The sequence below is a fragment of the Lampris incognitus genome, chromosome 4 (genome assembly GCF_029633865.1).
Source record: "Lampris incognitus isolate fLamInc1 chromosome 4, fLamInc1.hap2, whole genome shotgun sequence".
Lineage (NCBI taxonomy): Eukaryota > Metazoa > Chordata > Actinopteri > Lampriformes > Lampridae > Lampris > Lampris incognitus.
In genome coordinates this window covers 67470814-67487510 of record NC_079214.1, presented here as the reverse complement: position 1 = coordinate 67487510, position 16697 = coordinate 67470814, and the positions used below count along the sequence as shown (strand labels likewise).

The following is a 16697-nucleotide window of genomic DNA, read 5'->3' as shown; positions in this document are numbered from 1 at the left end:
AGACTCACTATGAACGGACTAAAAACAGGTGGAACTAGCTTAGCACCATCAAGGCTACAAACAATCAGCATCCGGGTGGTGTGGCAGTCATTTCCGTTGCCTACCAACATGGGGATCGCCGGTTCGAATCACTGTGTTACCTCCGGCTTGGCCGGGTGTCCCTACAGACACAATTGGCAGTGTCTGTGGGTGGGAAGCCGGATGTGGGTATGTGTCCTGGTCGCTGCACTAGCGCCTCCTCTGGTCAGTCAGGGGCACCTGTTCGTGGGGGAATAGCGTGATCCTCCCACGCGCTACATTCGCCTGGTGAAACTCCTGACTGTCAGCAGGTGAAAAGAAGCAGCTGGTGACTCCACATGTATCAGAGGAGGCATGTGGTGGTCTGCAGCCCTCCCCGGATCGGCAGAGGGGGTGCAGCAGTGAACGGGACGGCTCAGAGAGCGGGGTGGTTGGCCAGGTGCAATTGGGGAGGAAAACGGGAAATTAAAAAAAAAAAAAAAAAGGCTACCAACAATCCATAATGCATCTCTCTGCAAAATACAGTAGTTACTCTGGTACGCTCTCCATTCAAAAAGAATATCTGTTGAAATGAACGAACACGTACTTGTCTATCCCTGAACTATAAGACAACTCCAACTTTTTTTAAACATAAGGTTCAGCAGAAAATCTTTCTTATATTAGGGCCAATACGGTATCCTTTCTCCCCAGAGCGTAGAGAACTCTCAGTGGTTTTTTGCCATTCATTTGGTTTAGGCACTGTACAGGTTTCAGCCACAATGCGACAACGGCATCGCTGCGCTCGGAAACTCACTGTTTCCAATGGCTTGAGCCGCACCACGGTGGCTTTTCACTGTGTCAAGCAAAGCGTGAGCCCAACGTCGCAGTATGTTGTGACGACTCCCCACGTGGCCAATAGAAACGAGGCAGCTAGCCAGGCACGGAAGGCAAAATGGAGGAAGATAATGTAAAATTTTTAAAAATCATAAAATCACATAAAATAAAATATACAAATAAATTGATAATGAAGAACTTCTCATGCTAGAAGCTTTGAAAAGTCCCACTAGAAGTTTTGAAAACTCTGCCAATTTTGCTCTGTTCTCTGCGACTTCCCCAAACATCTAGTCAGATAAGCGCTGAACCCAGCGGCAACTGCAGCTAAATTCACATTGTGTGTGAAAAGGCCATTTGTAAACCCCGCACTGATCTCTTACATGGCCTCTCTGGAATCCAACTGACGGAAATCTGTCGTAGCAATGGATAACTTTAATCCATGGGTATCCAGTAGTGAAAAGATACACCACCTTGAACTTAACAACACATACATACATCCGGATGCTGTTTACAGATTACATCTCTGCTTTCAACATGATCATCCCCGCCAAACTAACCACCAAACTCCTCTCCCTTGGCCTCAACCCCTCCCTCTGTAACTAGACCCTGGACTTCCTGACCAACAGACCTCAGTCTTTTAGGTTAGGTCACCACACCTCCGTCACCCTGAACCTCAGCACAGGTGCCCCTCAAGGCTGTGTTCTGAGCCCCCTGCTTTTCTCCCTCTTTACCCATGACTGCCTGCCGACTCACCCCTCAAATGTAATAGTTTAAGTTTGTGGATTACACCACAGTCGTAGGCCATATCACCAACAATGACGAGGCGGCCTACAGGGATGAGATTCAGCACCTCACATCATGGTGCACTACCAACAATCTTGTTGACAGTTTGCCCTTCTTGGACTGTGACGTCCACATTGGGGAAGACAGGAGCCTCCACATTGGGGTTTACAGGAAACCTACACACACAGACCAATATCTACTTTTCGACTCACACCACCCTCTGGAACACAAACTGAGCATCATCAGAACTCTGCAACACAGAGCTGACAATGTGCCCAACACCACTCAGGCCCAACAAGAAGAACACAAACACCTGAGGGGAGCTTTAAAAAACCTGCGGCTACCCCAGTTGGACCTTTGTGAAAACTGCAACACGTTCCAAAAAGACCCACCAGGTGAGCGATGAGGAGAAAAGGAACAGAAGGAATAGCACAGTCATCCCGTATGTTTCTGGGGTCTCCGAGAAACTCGGGAGAATTTTTAACGAACACCGCATCCCGGTATACTTCAAACCCAGCAACACACTCCGACAAAGACTGGTTCATCCCAAAGACCGTGTACCACACACCCAACAAAGCAATCTGGTGTATGCTGTACAATGCAATGAGGATTGCACTGACCTATACATAGGAGAAACCAAACAACCACTACACAAACGGATGGCCCAACACAGAAGGCCAAACTCCTCAGGACAAGACTCAGCAGTTTATCTACACCTAAAGGAGAAGACACACTCCTTCGAGGACAGCAACGTACACATTTTTGACAGGGAAGATAGTTGGTTTGAAACAGGGGTGAAGGAAGCCATCTATGCAAAACTGGAAAAACCATCCCTCAACAGAGGAGGTCTGCAACACCAGCTATCTCCCACTTACAATGCCGTCCTTTCATCTCTACCCAGGAGACTCAAGAAGCTTAGCCTCCAAGAACAACAAGTCAGTCACTAACGGCTGCAACGACTCATGACCACTGAATGGAGCACTAACGAAGTCGAAACTAACACCCCCAACGACCGTCGCTGCTTAACATCGGATCACAAAGAGCCATGCACATCAATACCTCTGATAACGACGGGCGTAGCTAAACGTTGGAACACAAAGAGCCATGGACATCAATAGCTCTGACAACAACTCCAAAGAGGATAAATATCAGTTTCATCACCAGCCAGTCAGACTAGCTTGATCTAGTCAGAAAGGCACGAACTGATGAAGCCTCTTGGATGAGAGGCGAAACGTCTTCACGGATATATACCAAGTCCAGTTGCACTTGATTCAATTCCTTTGGATAATCTTGTTGTCAATGTGCAGAAAACGAAGTAGCTGATTGTGGACTTCAAGAGGTCTAGAAGCAACAGCCACTTCCCCATACACATCAGTGGGGTGGAAGTGGAGCGTATCTCCAGCTTTAAATTCTTTGGAGTCCACATCAGCGAGGACCTCTCCTGGACATTAAACACCCAGGCCCTTGTGAAAAAAGCCCAACAATGCCTGCAAATCTTGAGGAGGCTGAGAAGTGCCCGTCTATCCCCCAAAATTCTCACCAACTTCTACCACTGCACCATAGAGAGCATCCTGGCCAGCTGCATCTCAGTGTAGTATGGCAACTGCACCTCAGCAGACCAGGAAGCTCTGCAGCGGGTTGTCAAGGCGGCCCAGCATATCACCAGTACCCAGCTCCCAACCATAAAAGACATTTATCACAAACGCTGCCTTCGAAGGGGTCTCAGCATCAGCAGAAATCCCACCCGCCCCTACCATGGACTGTTCTCCCCCTGCGCTCTGGGAGGCTCTACAGGAACCTCAGAGCCCGCACTACCAGGCTCAAAAACAGCTTCTTTCCACAAGCTGTTGCCCACCTGAACCTGGCCACCCACTGAATGTCTGTAAATATGTTCATACTCGTGCTCTTTTTTTTTAAAACTTACCTTTAGCTTTTAGTCTTCATCTGTATATATCTTATACTATGTTTGCTGTGTTTATCTATTTCTGTCTTGCACTGTTTGGCGAAGCCACAGCCCTTATTTCATTTTTAACATGTGCCTGCACATTGTTTTTAATGACAAAACATTTAATTGCATTGAATTGAATCATCTGAGGTGTGCAAAAGCGCAGTGCTTGTTTCTGGCTCACTGTGCAAAGGCCACTGCAACTCCTGGTCCTCTAGAGGGGAGGCAGCAGGCAGGAGTCTGTTGAGGCGGTCCAGTGGGGGCAGCAGATCCAGCAGGGAACCAAGCAGAGGCCGAGCCACCCACACTGGGAGCAGGAGCAGGGAGTTTATAATCTGACACAGCATGCTGCCGGCTGCTGACACATAGATGACCTCTGAGAAAGAGATGGGATCAGACGTCCACAGTCAGGCAAGATGAAGGACAGGTAATACAACAGCCATATATAGCAGAATATTACAGTTTATACTTTGTGGTATGGTTTTCTTATTACAGTCATTAGACTTGATTTTTTTTTCTCCCCTCTTAGAATCATCCAGAATAATGACCGACGAAAATCCTCCATTTTGGTAAAACACAACAGTCTTATGTAGTAGGCCAGAGTTGAGACAAATGCTGCTTTTTTTCCATCACCGAGTCATCATCTTCCTGGGTACGACATTAAACTGCAACCGTTGGGTCGTCGGCGACTAAACCGGCACCCCCACGTCAACCCTTGGGTTGTTGTGCAGGGGGGGGTGGGGGGGTGGACACCCCAGCAGGACTAAAAACAAAATCTGTCAAAGGGCAGATGAGTTCCTCTGTCAACCAACAGCCATCCATACCTGGAGAGGAGATAGGGACCACCACTCCCCCTTCTGAAACACAACGATGACTCAACCAAACGCAATCACCATACCGGAGAGAACAGTGGAAGAGACTTGTTGAGGCATCAGCTGTGCTCCTACAACCTCCATAGGCTATGGAACTGATGATGATGATGATAATGATGAAGTCATCTAATATACTTTGTTTTAAAAAAAATGACAGGCCAATTATTTCGCTATATGGATTAATGTCATGTTCTGCCCTGGCTATATACATTTTCATGTTAATGCCAAATCTTAGAAAAGACAAGTCAGGAGATGCAACACATTCACAGAGGAAGAGTAACATATAGGGCAGTCGATGGGTTAAAAAAAAAATCTAATCGCATAATTTGCTGTGATTCATCACATAATTTGCTGTGATTCATCACGATTAATCACTTTTTTTCTTCCTGAGACTGAAGCTTGTAATAATGGATATTTAAATGTAAAATCATGGAATTAAAGTAGAATCAACCCTAAGGGAGCATATTTAAATCCAAATACCATTGTTTAATAGCATCTTTTTAACTTTGAACATAGATTCTCTCCTGTGAACGCCAGATTTCCAATAAAACCATCAAGGCCATTAAAACTGACTGTGGGTTTGAAAGGCATATATCTCATAATAACAAAAACCCAGGCCTATATGTTAAAGTCCATCCATCCACTATCCAAGCCGCTTATCCCAACCGGGGTCGCGGGGATGCTGGAGCCTATCCCAGCAGGCACTGGGCAGCAGGCGGGAAGACACCCTGGACAGGATGCCAGGCCATCACAGGGCCAGCACACACACATTCACACCTGGGGACAATTTAGTACGGCCGATTCACCTGACCTACATGTCTTTGGACCGTGGGAGGAAACCGGAGCACCCGGAGGAAACCCATGCAGACAGGGGGAGAACATGCAAACTCCACACAGAGGATGACCCGGGGCGACCCCCAAGGTTGGACTACCCCGGGGCTTGAACCCAGGACCTTCTTGCTCTGAGGCGAACGCGCTAACCACTGCGCCACCATGTTGCTTATATGTTAAAGTGCCAGCTGAATTTAAAAACCATCAAGACCATCAAAATTAGATATCAGCTTAGATGGAAATAATTTCTTGTATGTGCTAATATAAATGATAATTAACAAGAAATGTGTTCCATGTTCAAGTACCAGTTAAATTTTAAGTGCTATGGATTCACGAAATTCATTACATGTTCATAATAGTGCATCACAGAACCCCAAATGCGCCCCAGTGGGACAGCATAGTAGAATATCTAATATTCTCCATGAGGGTATGAAGGCTGGGGACAAATAAAGCCTCCTGTTGTGAGAAAGCAGTTACGCACTGTAACCGTCCAGCAAGGAGCAGAGGAGGGGGGGAAAAGACGAGCTCTCACTCTGCATTACGAGTTATGAATTACAGGCACAGACACAGCTCAGTTTTACAAGTTGTGAATTGATATGAGGCTGCATCAGCACCACACACAACCGCACCCCCCCATATGCAGTTCCCCCTCCCTCCTGAACAGGCATCCCGGCCAACCAGAGGAGGTGCTAGTGCAGCGACCAGGACACATACCCACACCCGGCTTCCCACCTGCAAGCACAGCCAGAGAGAGATATAGAGAGAGGATGTAGAGAGAGGATGTAGAGAGAGAGAGAGAGAGAGAGAGAGAGAGAGAGAGAGAGAGAGAGAGAGAGAGAGAGAGAGAGAGAGAGAGAGAGAGAGAGAGAGAGAGAGAGAGAGAGAGAGAGAGAGAGAGAGAGAGAGAGAGAGAGAGAGAGAGAGAGAGAGAGAGAGAGAGAGAGAGAGAGAGAGAGAGAGAGAGAGAAGATGTCGAGAGAGAGAGAGAGAGAGAGAGGCACATGGACCACACCACACATGAATGCAAAGTCTCTCTGTTCACCTTGAAGCTTCTCTTGAATGCTGCCATTCCAGGAGCTCTCTTTGACCAGAGCGGCTGAGCGGGAGAAGATGTCGGTGGCATGAGGCAACAGGAGCTGCAGGTGCTTGTGGAGCAGAGCCACACTGCTGGAGTTCTGCGCACGCACACACACACTCACACACACACACACACACACACACACACACACACACACACACACACACACACATAACCCAGGCTGTTTAACAACTCGTAACACTGACATGACCATTCCCTCATGGTTAAAATGACAGTTACTTTCTGTTCCAAAAGACCCTCACTTCAACAGCAGACAAACCAAAAACCCAACAACAGCCTGGTTGTACCAGACATGAACTCAGCTTCATGTCTAGGTTTGGTTTTCCTCTTCTTCATGATGTCTGAGTGAGACTGGCAGAGATGTTATGGTGGTAAATTAGCCTGTGATCTCATCACAGAGATGTCTTGCTGGTCTGACTGGGAAGTGACCATGTGGTCTCCTCATCTGACTGGGAAGTGACCCTGTGGTCTCCTCATCTGACTGGGAAGTGACCCTGTGGTCCCCTCATCTGACTGGGAAGTGACCCTGTGGTCCCCTCATCTGACTGGGAAGTGACCCTGTGGTCCCCTCATCTGACTGGGAAGTGACCCTGTGGTCCCATCATCTGACTGGGAAGTGACCCTGTGGTGTCCTCATCTGACTGGTTTGACATTAAACTCGCTGTTTAGAAGCAAAGTGTTTTCAGGGAGATGGTTTGAGTGTTTGTTTGTGCTATTTATGTCTGTATATATTTTGTGGGCGTGTGTGGTACTTCATTGATAGTATTACTGTGACTAGGCCAGTAGCTGTGTGTCTGTGTGTGTGTGTGTGTGTGGGTGGTGGTGGTGGTGGTGGTGGGGGGTCTGACTTCATATGGAAGACATAAACATGATGAACAGTCCAGACCTCAGTAATATTTTTAGTGTAGTTTTGTGTGTCTGTGTGTTGTCATACCTCTGTGATACTGTTGATGTGACAGTAGGCCAGCAGTTGTTTCTGCAGAGAACACAGCAGCTGATGGAGGTGTGCAGGCTGACTGCTGTCTGATGATGAGGTCCCCTGTTGCAGTTTGTCACTGTTCTTCTCCAGCTCGCCAAAAGCCTGGTCCTGGACACGCACACACAAACATACACTTATTTCTACAACTTTGTTTCACCAATCCAGTTGTCTTGACTTGCCAAATAGACACTTTTTGTGTGCAGTGCTGACTCTCTTAGCTCTCCAGTCAATCCTCTGATGTGAACAGGTTGTCTATAAATGATTGGTTGCCAAAACAGGATCTGCCAACATCTTTTTGATAAAATCAGAATTGGGGGGGGGGGGGCACAGTGGTGCAGTGGTTAGCATGGTCGCCTCACAGCAAGAAGGTCCTGGGTTCGAGCCCCAGGGTAGTCCAACCTTGGGGGTCGTCCTGGGTCGTCCTCTGTGTGGAGTTTGCATGTTCTCCCCCTGTCTGAGTGGGTTTCCTCTGGGGGCTCCGGTTTCCTCCCACAGTCCAAAGACATGTAGGTCAGGTGACTCCGCCCTACTAAATTGTTCCTAGGTGTGTGTGTGTGTGTGTGTGTGGGGTGGGGTACATTCGCAGTCAAAGCAGCCTCGTTAAAATGATGCTTTGTGGTGACTGTTCCGTAGTTACAGATAGGTTGTCTCTATTAGAGAGAGGTGTCAATGAATTAGAGCGGCTTCTTTCGGCTAGGATTACGTTAGATGTAACAGGCACTCCAGATAGCCTTAGCTCCGGGCCTGACAGCAGACCTGCTATTGCTAGCACTAGCTCAGCCTCATTGGCAGATGCGGTGGAGTTTGTCTCTATTTACCAGCATGGGAAGGCTTACAAGAGCAAGCCACTGGTCGTGTGGCCTGGTCGGCAGTCTGCATCAATTAATTAATCATTATTAATAATAATTAAATATTATGGTAATAATATAATAATAGTGTAGTGAGGGTGAACTGGGAACGTCTGTCGGAGGCCTCTGTCTGTGAGGTCTTCAACTCCCACCTCCGGAAGACGTTCTCGTGTATCCTGAAGGAGGCTGGGGACTTGAAGTGTGCGTGGGCCATGTTCAAAGCCTCTATCGCAGATGCGGCAAGTAGGAGCTGTGGTCATAAGGTCATCGATTCCTGTCAAGGTGGCAACCTAAGAAGCCACTGGTGGACACCAGCGGTGAGGGAAGCCGTCAGGCTGAAGGAGGCCTTTCGGGCTTGGTTGGCCCAGGGGTCTCCTGAAGCAGCAGACAGGTACCGGGAGGTCAGAAGAGCTGCGGCTTCGGCGGACACGGAAGCAAAAACTCGGGTGTGGGAGGAGTTCAGTGAGGCTACAGAGGAGGACTTTCGATTGGCCTCAAGGAAGTTCTGGCAAACCATCCGGCGACTCAGGAAGGGGAAGCAGGGCTTGACTCAGGCTGTGTTCAGCCGGGGAGTGGAACTGCTGACCTGGACTGGGGTTGTTGTCGGGCGGTGGAAAGAACACTTTGAGGAGCTCCTAAACCTGGCTAACACGTCCTCAGTGGAGGAGGTAGAGTCTGAAGACTTGAGGGAAGCCTCACCCATATCCCTGGCAGAGGTAGTTAAGAAGCTCCTCCGTAGCAAGGCACCCAGTGTGGATGAGATTCGCCCTGAGATGCTGAAGGCTCTGGACATTGTTGGGCTGTCTTGGCTGACACACATCTTCAGTGGTGCGTGGGAGTCGGGGACAGTACCTGTGGAGTGGCAGACTAGGGTGGTAGTTCCCATATTTAAAAAAGGGGACTGGAGGGTGTGCTCCAATTATCAGGGCATCACACTGTTCAGCCTCCCTGGGAAAGTCTACTCTAGGGTGCTGGACAGGAGGCTCTAACCGACTATCAAACCTCAGATCCAGGAGGAACAATGCGGATTCCGTTCTGGCCGTGGAACAACATGGAAGTGCTGAGGGAGCCATGGGAGTTTGATCAGCCAGTCTACATGTGTTTTGTGGACTTGGAGAAGGCTTACGACCGCGTACTCTGGGGCACTCTGTGGGGGTTACTGCGGGAGTATGGGGTACCAGGGCAGTTGCTACAACCCATCTGGTCCTTGTATAACCAAAGTGAGAGCTGTGTCCGCATTCTCGGCACAAAGTCAAACATGTTTTCGGTGGGTGTCGAACTCCGCAAAGGTTGTCCCTTGTCTCCAATTCTGTTTGTGATATTCATGGACAGGATCCCAAAGCACAGCCAAGGTGAGGAGTGTGTCCATTTTGGGAACCTCAGAATTGCATCTCTGCTCTTCGCAGATGATGTGGTTTTGTTGGCTTCATCAGAACGCGACCTCCAGCAAGCACTCAGGTGGTTTGCAGCTGAGTGTGAAATGGCCAGGATGAGAGTCAACACCTCCAAGTCTGAGGCCATGGCTCTCTACTGGAAAATGGTGGACTTCTCCTTCCAGGTCGGGGATGAGTTGTTGCTGCAAGTGAAGGAGTTCAAGTATCTCGGGGTCATGTTCACCAGTGAGAGTAGGATGGAGCGGGAGAGTGACAGGTGGATTGATACAGCACCAGCAGTAATACGGACGTTGTACTGGACCACTGTGGTGAAGAGGGAGCTGAGCCAGAAGGCAAAGCTCTCAATTTACCAGTCAATCTTCATTCCAACCCTCACCTATGGTCATGAGCTTTGGGTAGTGACCGACAGGGTGAGATCGCAGATACAAGTAGCTGAAATGAGTTTCCTCCGTAGGGAGTCTGGGCTCAGCCTTAGAGACAGGGTGAGGAGCTCGGACATCCGGAAGGAGCTTGGAGTAAAGCCACTGCTCCTCCGCGTCGAAGGGAGCCGCTGCTCCTTCGTGTCGAACGAGCCAGTTGAGGTGGTTCGGGTATCTGATTAGGATGCCTCCTGGGCACCTTCCTTTGGAGGTTTTCCGGGCACGTCCAACTGGGAGAAGACCCCTGGGTAGACCAAGAACTCACTGGAGGGACTACATGCCAAATCTGGCCTGAGCATGTCTTGGGATCCCCCAGGAGGAGCTGAGGGCGTTGCTGGGGAGAGGGACATGTGGAGTGCCCTACTTAGTTTGCTGCCACCACGACCCGACACCATAGAAGCGGCTGATGATGAGATGAGATGAGATGAGATGGCTATACAAATAAAATTGACTTGACTGGTTTTGCATTCAGGTCACATCCAATGACATCACATCTGTTACAGTGTTGATGTTCTAGGGAGCGATCATTACATCCTGCACTGATCATCCAGCTTTTGATCATAAAACAAAACAAAAATGTCTGAATCCTTGTCGTGTCAGTGGAGGAGAAGCTGGTGTTGATCAGCATCTAATAGACACCAACAATACAAATGGCATGGAGAATAGCAACACCATCCATCCATCGTTTTAACCGCTCATCCTGCTCTCAGGGTCGCGGGGATACTGGAGCCCATTCCAGCAGTCATTGGGTGGCAGGTGGGGAGACACCCTGGACAGGCCGCCAGGCCATCACAGGGCCGACGCCGAAACACACACACGCACACACACGCACACACACACACACACACACACACACACACAAATTCATTACTAGGGACAATTTAGTATCGCCAATTCACCTGACTTACATGTCTTTGGACTGTGGGAAGAAACCGGAGCCCCCGGAGGAAACCCAAGCAGACACGGAGAGAACATGCAAACTTCACACAGAGGACGACCCGGGATGACCCACCAAGGTTGGACTACCCTGGGCTCGAACCCAGGACCTTCTTGCTGTGAGGCGACCATGCTAACAACTGCGCCGCCGTGCCGCCAAATAGCAACGCCATCATTACAAAAAGAAACCCACACATTTCAAATAAGGCCATGCATGCCATCAGTTTTATTAAAATGGAGGTTTGATTGACCCCGGATTCACTGATCTGGATTATGCTCAGTTGTGTCATAATTTCCCTCATCTTGAGTTGAACTTGAACCAAAAGGCTGTCTTGGATTTAGGTAATGAGAAACAAACCAGGCTAGTACAAAATACCAATGTTATGGGTTCTAGTTTGGACTTTTTAAAGATGGCTACATGTGTAAATCAAATGGTCAAAATCCTGTTCCAGAAGCTAACACAGAAAGGCTGATTCCTACTTACAGTGTAGAAGCCCAGGTTTCGAAGCAGGGTCTTCATGAGGATCTCTGCCAGATGGGTGTCAGGGTGACTGGCTGGGCTGCTGTAGGAGGAGTCTGGTGGAGCAGTGAAGGCCAGGCTGGAAGCCAAATTCTCAGGACCATCAGCCGGAGAGCTGTATCCCAGCAGGGATGCAACATGGGTGTGGTCCTGGAGGCTAGTCAGGATGATGTCCAGCTGCATCCTCTGTAACATGAACACACATAAGTGTACACATATTTACATACATACGGACGTAGGTACACACACACACACACACACACACACACACACACACACACACACACACACACACACACACACACACACACACACGTATATGTACAGACAGAAAGACACAAAACATACAAGCATATACAGACAACCCACAAACCCAAACTCACAAGTGCAACATACATATAGCGCACACACAAAAACACAGAGATAGACATACTGACACACATACATACAGGCACAGACATGAACACATGCAAACACATTTAATGCTGAACATACATGACACAAAGTAATCCACTGTGTGGAATAGCTGTGAGGAATGATCTTGTCTTTGTAGAATCAACTCTGAATTCAAAACACGACAACTCTGATCTGAAGAACAGACAGCTTTGGGTGAAACTGAGGAAGAATACTGGACCTGTCCTTTGGAGAGACTCTCCCATCTGTCAGGACCCTGAGGCAGCAGGGAGTGAAGCAACTCCATCCTTTCTCTGAGAGGAGGCAGCAGCATGGTGGCTCCCACAGACAGGGTCTCAATCACCGCCTGGTTAACACATACACATCAATAACACACATTACTTCCTCTCTCTGACGTGGTCACAACACGACCATAATATACACCACATCCTCTCTCTGACCTCGGCAAACTCATGTTTAGCACATGTGTGTGTGTGTGTGTGTGTGTGTGGTGGTGGGGGGGTACAGTGAATATCAGCCATGCAAAGTTGTCACCTTTCGGCGAAATTCGCTATTTTGAATCTAGAATAGATCACCTCCATGAGTGGTGCAGATCGGCTGAGAAATAACTGAAGGGGGTCGAGAGGCAGCCCACTCAGTGATTTCCATAGAAAGACAATCATCTGATGCTGTGGATGTGCACGCACTGGCTGGCAACAAAATCAATCAGCCAATCAATTTGCTAGTCAAAGTACAGCGCGAGCCCAGAAAACAAATGAAATGACGTTGCCACAATGGCGCGTGCCAGCCAGGTGTCAACTGAAAACTGAAAAATACCTGCCATTCAGAAAGCCCAAGGTAAGACATCAAACTGGAGGTAACGGGAATTGTTAGCGAGCTGGCCACTGAGAGACGCTAACGGCAACAGAGTCTGGTATAAAAGCAATGGCAGCAGAGACAGTATGTTTACCAACCACCTGGCAGTGCTCAGGGCAGCAAAATGCAGACGACTTAAGAGGAAACGCGGGCAAGGCTGAGGCATAGGGCACAACAGCGAAAGCGGGCCCTTGAGACACCGGTCCAGGTCAAGAAGAAAAAATAAGGACGGACTCCTCTAGCACCCCCTACTCTTTCATATTCACATTCAAAGAGCAGGTTTATGGATGTGGTGAGGGAGGACTTGCAGGTGGCTGGTGTGACAGAGGAAGATGCAGAGGACAGGAAGAGATGGAAACAGATGATCTGCTGTGGTGACCCCTAACGGGAGCAGCCAAAAGTAGTAGTAGTAGTAGTAGTAGTAGTCAGGGTGGCATGGCTCAGGAGGTAGAGCAGGTTGTTTAGTAATCAGAAGGTCCCACGGTGGTGTAGCGGTCTAAGCATCGGCTTTGTATCGATGCAGCTGCCCACTGGGGACCGGGGTTCGCGCCCCGATCTCGTCAGATCTGACTCTGGCCGGACTCGATGAAGCAGCAATAATTGGCAACGCTGTCTTCAGGAGGGGGGTGGAGTCGGATTGTGTTCCGTCACATGAATGCGTCTCTGGGTGTGTCGGAAAAAGCAGTGGTTCGGCCTGGATTCGCCTTGTCATGGAAGTGGCGAGGCGTCTCCTTCGAGAGTGCCGGCCGGAGAGATGCAGTTGGCGAACGCATGAAGTACGAGGGTGGGTGTTTGAACTAAAATAGGGATCGATTGGCCACTAGATTGGGAGAAAAAGGGGAAAATCAGAAATAAATTCATAAAAAAAAAAGAAAAAAAAGAAGGCTGCTTGTTCGATCTCCAGCTCCTCCACAGAGCATGTCAAAGTGTCCTTGAGTAAGATGCCGAACCCCCTAATTGCTCCTGATGAGCAGGTTGGCGCCCTGCATGGCAGCCTCCGCCATATTTGTATGAATGTGTGTGAATGTGTGAATGTGGGACATACACTGTAAAGCGCTTTGAGTGGTTGGTAGACCAGAAAAGTGCTGTATAAATGCAGCCCTTTTATTTTCATTTACCATTTCCCCATTTTAACATGGTTTCTGGCACACAGCGGATGTGGAGAGTAATCATTTTAAAAATAAGTATAATTGGTTGTGTACCTGGTGAGGCTGCTATTTGTTAATTTTCTGTGTAAATGTGAGCATATCATATGTAAAGGTACATCTGCACTTAAATTAATATTTTGTACTTTATTTTCCTCAGTCTTGTAGTTCTGTTAACTTGTGACCCCTAAAACACATCAGCAATTAGCGTTAATTACCTGCCTGGAATATAAAACGTCTACACACCCCTGGTAAAATGGCAGGTTTTTATGATGTAAAAAACTGAACCAAGATAAATCGTATCGGAACTTTTCTTGGGATTTTTTCCCCCTTTCTCTCCCCAATTGTATCAGGCCAATTCCCCCACTCTTCCGAGCCGTCCCAATCGTTGCTCCACCCCCTCTAACGATCTGGAGAGGGCTGCAAACTACCACATGCCTCCTCCCATACATGTGGAGTCACCAGCCGCTTCTTTTCACCTGACAGTGAGGAGTTTCACCGGGGGGACGTACTGTGTGGGAGGATCACGCTATTCCCCCCAGTTCCCCCTCCCCCCCGAACAGGCGCCCCCGACTGACCAGAGGAGGCGCAAGAGCAGCGATCAGGACACACACGCATATCCAGCCTCCAACCCTCAGACACAGACAACTGTGTCTGTAGGAACGCCCAACCAAGCCGGAGGTAACGGGGATTCGACCCGGTGATCCCCGTGTTGGTAGGCAGCGGAATAGACCACTACGCCACCCGGACGCCCTGTAGTGCTGTTTTAACTGGATGACTCCTTCAGCATGGTTATTCACGAGTAACTGGACTCATTCTAGCTTTGGTTGAAACTATCTGAACTTTTTCTGAATTCGCAACTCAGAGAAGGATATCTCTGAGCTGCATTTTATGTATGAAAGGTGCTATACAAATAAAGCTTATTATTATTATTATTATTATTATTAGAACCAAAAAGAATGAAGTGAAATCTACTCCATCACAGCAGTGAGGAGAAAGGCAAACAAATATAAATGAATCAGCAGATAGTGATGATAACACAAAACCCTGTCTATCTACCTTGTGTGCGTGCATCAGCAACGCAATGTACCATGCAATAAATTTAATGACCTACACAGCACAATAACCAACTACCACACAGGCTACCTTATATAAGGCTTTAACGCAAAGATGTTTTTGAATCATAAACATAAACTTCACCATGTAACTTTCACTGCGCGCCAGTGTAGCCACACTGCAACTGACAGGAATACAAGTAAGAGTTTTCTCACAAAGACAACAAAGCCACTTCCTTATGTTGATCCCGTCAAAATGACGGAGAACACTTGGAACCATCTTTTAAAATTCAATAAATGAAATTAAATGTTCAGTTAAACACTAGAACGAGCAAGGCCGTAATTTTGATGGTCTTGGATAACTTTGCGAAAAAAAGACAAAGACCTGCCGCTCCCCGAATGCTCCTAAAACTTCATATATTTGCATTAAAATGAGTTTTAGATCAATTGCACAAAAAAAAAAGTTGTGATAAGAACTGCCGAAAACGACCATGAGCCGTCACAATGGCCGCTTGTAATTTGCGCGTGATGGTGTGCGTCATGTCAGTATTTATGACGTGTGTTGGTGGCGTAATTTTCTTCGTGAAGTTCGTTGCTCTGTCCTAGAAACACATTAGCGTCCTCCAGTGCAGAGAAATAGTCTAAACTTGATGTGTGATTATGTCCAACATGTCTGGTTACAGACGCCGCTACAGACGCACCATGACTACCACCGAGGCGCTGCAGTATTTACAGGCGTTGGACAGCGGCCATTTTAAATTGTTTGAAAAATAGTATTAAAGTTGTTATAATTTTAATTTTGGCGTCAGTTAGTTTCACAACAGACATTGTAACATATGTAATGCAATAATATCTCAGCTGGGTATTTATCCTGACAGAATACAGAGTTTAAAAACCGGCTGATGGTCGTTTAGGTAGGAGTGAAATCCGGGTCATTCTAGTGTTTAATGCAGTTAATGCTGACCCTGCTTTCTCCCTCTCCCTCACCTCTTGTATCTCATCTGGTACAGAGGAGTCCATCAGCCTGAACAGCAGGTTCCTCAGAGGCCGTGCCTGTCGGCCCAGGATACTGGTGGCCACGCCCCCAGCCAGCGCCAGCGCCAAGTGATTGGACAGTAGCCGCAGGCACAGTTTGAGGAAGTTGTGATGTTCTCTGCAAATTAAAAAAAAAACATTAAGAGTCAAAATTTAAAAGACATTGAGCTGGAGTTCAATTTAGAACCATACACACACCTCTAAACAGTTTTATCTATGAAAAATAATTTCTTTCATCTTTCATTGACGACATCCTGTTAATCATAGCAGACATCATTTTGACAAGATGAAGCATTTCACCTGACCCATAATGCAATGATACTGAAGAACAAAATGACGCACAGATAAAAGAGAAGACTACAGCCCATTAATTTACTGATATCTACAGAGAAAGCTACTGTAGTAGCCCACAATGTACAGAATATGTGTGCTACAACGTCTCGTTTGCCCACAGGGCCCCAGTCACTCTGAGGTTACCAGCTGTGTTTACCTTGAGGATGGGAAGGGAAGGGGCGGAACCTCACTATTGATGCCGTCACAGTAGCGCTCCAGGAAGGAGCGCAGGTGAGAGAAGGTGCTCTCCTCCAGGTCCACACAGTACGGTCTGTGCCATGCCACCACCTGCCTATAAAGCAATGACACAAACATTACCACACTAGATCATACTGAATTATAGTATACTTCATCATATTACCGTACCCTGTATCATAGCAATTTACAGCCTCTTAGCTTAATA

The 16697-nt window shown here is 47.8% G+C and overlaps 1 protein-coding gene across 5 annotated transcripts in view; it reads right to left on the bottom strand.

Annotated features, from left to right (window-relative positions):
- Positions 1-16697, bottom strand: part of herc1 (HECT and RLD domain containing E3 ubiquitin protein ligase family member 1) — a 133087-nt gene that overhangs the window by 77340 nt on the left and 39050 nt on the right. For all 5 annotated transcript variants that reach the window (XM_056279427.1, XM_056279430.1, XM_056279429.1 and 2 more), the window contains exons 11-17: positions 16452-16586; positions 15914-16079; positions 12092-12217; positions 11422-11643; positions 7296-7448; positions 6305-6437; positions 3744-3935 (exon numbers count right to left, since the gene is read on the bottom strand). In XM_056279427.1, the coding sequence (XP_056135402.1) occupies positions 3744-3935; positions 6305-6437; positions 7296-7448; positions 11422-11643; positions 12092-12217; positions 15914-16079; positions 16452-16586 (1127 nt within the window). The remainder of the gene's footprint in view (positions 1-3743; positions 3936-6304; positions 6438-7295; positions 7449-11421; positions 11644-12091; positions 12218-15913; positions 16080-16451; positions 16587-16697) is intronic.